Source organism: Anastrepha obliqua, chromosome 4 (assembly GCF_027943255.1).
Source record: "Anastrepha obliqua isolate idAnaObli1 chromosome 4, idAnaObli1_1.0, whole genome shotgun sequence".
In the NCBI taxonomy this organism is placed as follows: domain Eukaryota; kingdom Metazoa; phylum Arthropoda; class Insecta; order Diptera; family Tephritidae; genus Anastrepha; species Anastrepha obliqua.
Window position 1 is genome coordinate 92,404,018 of NC_072895.1, and position 5,758 is coordinate 92,409,775.

Genomic DNA, 5,758 nt, shown 5'->3' on the forward strand with positions numbered 1-5,758 from the left:
AAAAAAAATAAAATTTTGTTTTTTATAGAAAAACAACCAGTTCGCTGGTGTGCAACAGGAGCTGTCAGAATTTAGGTCTATGATCGAAAATAAACAACGAAATGGCAGAAAATACGCATGGTTGGGAGCTTTGGTTTCCAATCAAATGCATGAGGTAGATCCTGATAAATAGCAGGACGCCACTTGGGAAATCCAATCAGTGATAAAAAAATATATAGGAGAATCTCAACAGAAGCGTAGCACTCCAACATCGAACAGAACGTCTTCATCGTCAGACAAGGATCTGTTGCAGCTATCCATGGAGGGAGTTTTTGACGGAGAAGATTTTTGCGAATAAAGTAGGTATGGCTTAAAAAACTTATGGAACATGTTGATGTTGAATTACAATTGTTTTTTTGTTTCATTTCTAGATCCTGAAGCACCAAAAAAAGTGATAATCATACTCCGTGCCAAATACTATGTAAATAAGTAATAATAAGAATATGTTTAGAAATGTGTACACCAAAGTGCCTTAAAGAAAAGACTGAATTGAAAACCAATTATTTTTTCGTACCTTTGTTTCAGTTAAGCGTTTACACATGAAGTGAATTTTTTAGTATTTATTTTTTTATCAAAAAACAAAGACTAATGTTTACATATATATAAATAAAAACAAATTATTTATTATGTAACCAATCCAGTTTGCCTTCTTCATTAAAATATTTGAGAAACTGTTCACGTACGTTCTCTGCTGCACCTTTTCGCGGATTGTAGAATACATCGGAATCAGTTGAGTGGTTATTATTTACAGTTTCTGCGTTTACTCTCTCATCAGTGAACATTTCGCCATTTTCGATTAAATAATTGTGTAAAGCACAACACGTCAATACAATTTTCTCTACAGTGGCCACTTTCAGATTTATCGGAGCTAGAAGGACGCGAAATCTATTGGATAAAATTCCAAATGCATGTTCCACCACATGCCTTGCATGAGAGAGTCTTTGATTAAAAACTTGTTTTTCCTGGCATTGCGTGTGGTAGGGATATGGCTTCATTAAATGCATCTGCAGAGGAAATGCATCGTCTCCGACTACGACGTACGGTAGGCGTCGATCGTTTCCTATTGAAGCAGCTTTTGGTATTTCCTTCTCTTCTTGCAGAACATCCCTTAATTTGCTTTGCAGAAATACTCCAGCATCGTTACTGCGACCGTTACAACCAACGTCCACGAAAATAAATTTGGAATTAGCATCCATCAGGGCTAGTAAAATTATACTTCTAGTCCCTTTATAATTGTAATAGAAAGCTCCTTCAGAACGTGATGGACGAAAAGTTATATGCTTACCATCTAACGCGCCAATGCAGTTGGGGAATTGCCATTTAACTGCAAATTCTTTTGCAATGGCCTCCCATTCTGAATTGCTGTTTGGAAACTGCGTAAAAATTGTCATTAATTGCAAAATATTACAATTTCTATACTAAAAATAGTGCATACCTTTAAATACGACGATTTCAATTTGTTATAAAGGGCACTGCATACCTCAGGAACTATACTGGAAATTGAAGATTTGGATAAACGGGTCTGGTAATCCAAACTCACGTAAGACTCTCCTGAAAAAACACCCGCTAATAACAATGCTACATTACCATTTCTTTTAACTTACCAGTGCTGAGAAATCGCAGCGTCAATGCTAATTTTTCTGCTGCGGGAATCGCGGCTCTCATAGTCGAATCAGAGCGTTGTATTTCATTCGCTATTAGCGACAGCAAATAATCAAATTGAGATTTTGATACTCGTAGGAAGTTCCTGTAGCTTTGCTCATCGTGTACCAGCAATTCTTTGTTTAAAAAGGCGAACGAGCCGCGATCGCACCTATTTTTCCTCCATTCCTTTATCCATTGCCGCTTGGCTCTCTTGATAGGCAACGATGCAGCTTTCTCGCCCAATCTGGCCAATCCTATTAGGAATAAATAGTAATTAAAAATCGTATGTGCACATTTTACAAGCACTTAGTAACATACCTAAAAGTATTTCCTCTTTATCGCTGTCATCGGAGTCCAATTGCATAGCTTCTCTAATGAATTGAAATATGCTTGTAATTAATTCGCACTTTTGTTTTTTATCCATATTTTTGGAAAATATTTCCTTCACTTTATAAAATTGAGAATAGTAATCGCTGCACAAATTAGAGAAATGTCAAAATATGCAAAATGTCAAAAATGTCGCGGAAACATTTTTGCCCGTGTGAAAGCGAATGAAACATCAAAAGAGAATTTCCAGTGTCTCCCTTCCAGATGTCTCCTCGTGTAAATCGGGTCAACGTGAGTACCTGCTGGCGACATCTCAAACCCACGGTACCCAAAGGAACACGGATCAAAACAATGCGTTGATCAGCGCCCCAAAAATGCAAAAAGCACTTAAGGTACCAATTGGCAGTGTGGCACCTTGGTAGGGCTCGAGGCCTACCCATACCTCTGCCGTTCTGAAGGTCCCGGCACCTGGTTACAATGCAACTCTACATCGAGCCGAGGGCTCTACCCGCGCTTTAGGTCTCAACCACAGCCACCACGAAAACCTCCCCGAAGGGCCGTTCCCAAGAACAGGTCAGAGCGAACTCTGAGGGCTCCTGTTCCCCGTGGTACCGAGTTATGGTCTCCGGTAAGACATCGTGCCCGAAGACACTGCCAGTTGAGCACCCATACTACTCAGGCACTGGTAAACCTAGATTTTAGTCGCCTTTTACGACAGGCATACCTTACCTCGGGCATATTCTAACCCCTGCACCGCTGGGGGGGTAGCTATTGGACAGTAGGTTTTTGAAGTAGTAGATAGTTTCAAGTACCTGGCGGTACTAAAGGGTGTTTTTTTAGAGGTTAGGTTTTCAAGTTGGCACTGCTTTTTTCGTAGATGGTCTTTTTGACAGCTGTCACTTGATTTATGCTCAGTTTGGTTTGCCATTTCATAATGAATAGACTTACACCTGAACAACGTTTGCAAATCGTGCAAATTTGGGCCCAAAACGAGATGGCCACCGATCCCGATTTTCACAAGAAAATTTTGTTCAGCGATGAAGCTCACTTTTGGTTGAATGGGTATGTCAATAAGCAAAATTGTCGCATTTGGAGTGAACATAATCCACAAGCCATTGCTGAGACGCCGTTACATCCTCAAAAAGTCACTGTTTGGTGTGCTCTATGGGCAGAGGGAATCATTGGTCCATATTTCTTTAAAAATGAAGCCGGCCATAATGTTACAGTCAATGGAGAGCGCTATAGAGCCATGATTAATGACTTTTTCGTGCCTGAATTGGACGATGTTGATGTGGACGACCTTTGGTTCCAACAAGACGGCGCTACATGCCATACAGCCAACGCAACAATCGATTTATTGAAGGAAACTTTTGGTGAGCGCATTATCTCACGCCGTGGACCTGTGGCGTGGCCTCCAAGATCGTGCGATATAACACCGCTGGACTATTTCTTGTGGGGCTATGTGAAGTCGCTTGTCTACGCAGATAAGCCCGAGACGATTGACGTCTTGGAAGAGAATATTCGGCGCGTTATTGCTGACATACGGCCCCAGTTGCTGCAAAAAGTGGTCGAAAATTGGGCCTCTCGGCTGGAATTTACTCGAGTCAGCCGCGGCGGCCACTTGCCCGAAATGATTTTTAAAACATAATGGCAAACCCTTACCTTTATAATAAAGCTAAATTCTTGGCCATAACATTAAATTATATACGTTTTATTTCATCTTGAAAACCTAACCTCTAAAAAAAACACCCTTTACTAAAAATTACAATAATTTATGATTAACAAAGCTTTCTACGCCAATCTGAAACTACCAAAGTCCAGAATACTCTCGCGCAGCGTTAAGTCCAGTATATATTTACAAAACAATAATAAGGCCAGTTTTGACATACAAGTATGGCTGTGAGTCAAGGGTATTGTCAATGAAATAAAATCTCCGAACTTTCGGAAAAAGAGTCTTACGAAAAGTGTAATGTTCAATCTGGGTTGAGGATGGTTTTTATAGAATTAGGAATTAGATGCAATGAGGAGCTGCAGCGGATTTGCAAAGGCGAAGTTGTCGTTAGGCTCGTCAAAGACTCCAATGGTTAGGTTATGTCATGCGCATGAGTAAGGAACGTCCCCAAAAATCCTTCTTAAATTACAACAACGCATTGCCCCCAGTTGTTAAGGAAGGCCTAGGAAAAGCTGACTCGACAACGTCATCGAAGATACCAAGAAACTGAAAATACTTAACTGAAGGTCTGCTGCTTTGAATGGTACTTGTATTACTTGGAAACGGCTAGTTGAGGAAGTTAAAGCTCACTCCGAGCTGTAATGCTGCTGATGATCATGGGGATGATGACGATGATGATGTACAGGGCCCGCTATCTATCGTTACGGATTTCAACTAGGTATTATTTGAAGAATGGTAACACTTAGCTGTCATCTGATTTGACAGAAAATTAGTTTTATTCTTCCGCTGAACGAAAATGGTTGTGTATACGCTCAAAGAAAGCTGGAAAATATTGCGACATTACTTTGAAAATCATGGTAATGTTGCAGAATGTGTACGAAAATTACGTACGGCAATGGGAAGAAGAAAAGCACCGAATGAAGCGTATGTGCGTTACTTTGCGAAAAAAGTAAGAGAACCTCGGAGCTGCGATTTGACGCCGTCGGATTATTGTCTTGGGGTGCCGTCAAAGACCAGTGTTATGCCAACAAACCAGCAACAATTGATGCACTGAAGACCAACATACGCGATGTCATAGCTGAAATACAGCCGCATACAATCGAAAATGTGTTGGAAAATTGGACCGATCGTATGGGATGGCTAGCCGAGGCAGCCATATGAATGAAGTTGTGTTCCATCATTAACCGGAAGGATTGTGCTTTAAAATAAAAAAACAGTTAGGAAAAATATTGAGTAGTTTCTTTTTTATAGCATTTTTAATTCCGTAAAGTTATATGGCGGACCCTTTATATACGTGAAAGTTACCACTTTTTTATGTGAAAATATTTACAATATTCTCTGTATTTTTCGCTTTCTTAGGCCCAATATTCCAGTGCTAGTTTAACTGTGGTGAATTCTTCAACTGAGCTTGCAGCGTCCAGCGCATGAACTTAGTTTAGCTGGAAATCAGAGTTGAATTTAAATTGAAAAGCTGGAATCGTTTTTAAAGCTGGTGATGATAAGAGCTTAATGGGCTTTTTTAAAGTATTTTATTTTCACTAATTTCATATACTTATCATTATTTCCTATTTTATTTCAGCGTCATAATACTATTTATTGTGAGGTGCCAATGATTGAAAATGCGTTCATATGATAAAAGGATGCGCACTTGGATCTAAAAGAACGGAATTGAACGTCACCGAAAGTTAGTGGTTGGTTTTGAAGACAGATATAAGCAAATATGACATCCATAACAAATTTCATCTTAAAAAGGCGATACTTGAAGAGTGGAACCAAATTAGTCCAGAATACACAAAAAATTGGCTGACTTCATGCCACGCCAGCTTGAAGCTATAATTGATAATAAAGAATACCCTACAAAGTGCTATATACCTTAAAACTTAAAAAATTAGCAAGAAATAGTTGCACTTTTTAAGTTGCATCATTTAAGCTGCAGCGTGAATTCTCTGTACGAGGTGTGTTCAAAAAGTATCGCGAATTTTAATTTACCGCCGGTTATGTATATTCGAATTTCAGTTTTTTTGTGGCGATATGTTGATACTCATGCCTCTCACTCATGCCGACGAGTTGGGCCAT

At 39.5% G+C, this 5,758-nt stretch overlaps 1 protein-coding gene across 2 annotated transcripts; it reads right to left on the reverse strand.

Annotated features, from left to right (window-relative positions):
• Nucleotides 1-608: 608 nt before the first annotated feature.
• On the reverse strand, nt 609-2,062 carry LOC129245462 (uncharacterized). Of its 2 annotated transcripts, XM_054883639.1 has the most exons (5): nt 2,002-2,062; nt 1,644-1,937; nt 1,475-1,590; nt 1,325-1,412; nt 609-1,264 (listed from the first exon to the last, which is right to left on the reverse strand). In XM_054883639.1, exons 1-5 carry the CDS (start codon nt 2,045-2,047, stop codon nt 657-659), a joined length of 1,152 nt encoding a protein of 383 aa, XP_054739614.1. In that variant the 5' UTR covers nt 2,048-2,062; the 3' UTR covers nt 609-656. The 2 variants fall into 2 exon arrangements, with proteins under 2 accessions (XP_054739614.1, XP_054739613.1); XM_054883638.1 differs by having other exon boundaries at nt 609-1,412.
• Nucleotides 2,063-5,758: the final 3,696 nt, after the last annotated feature.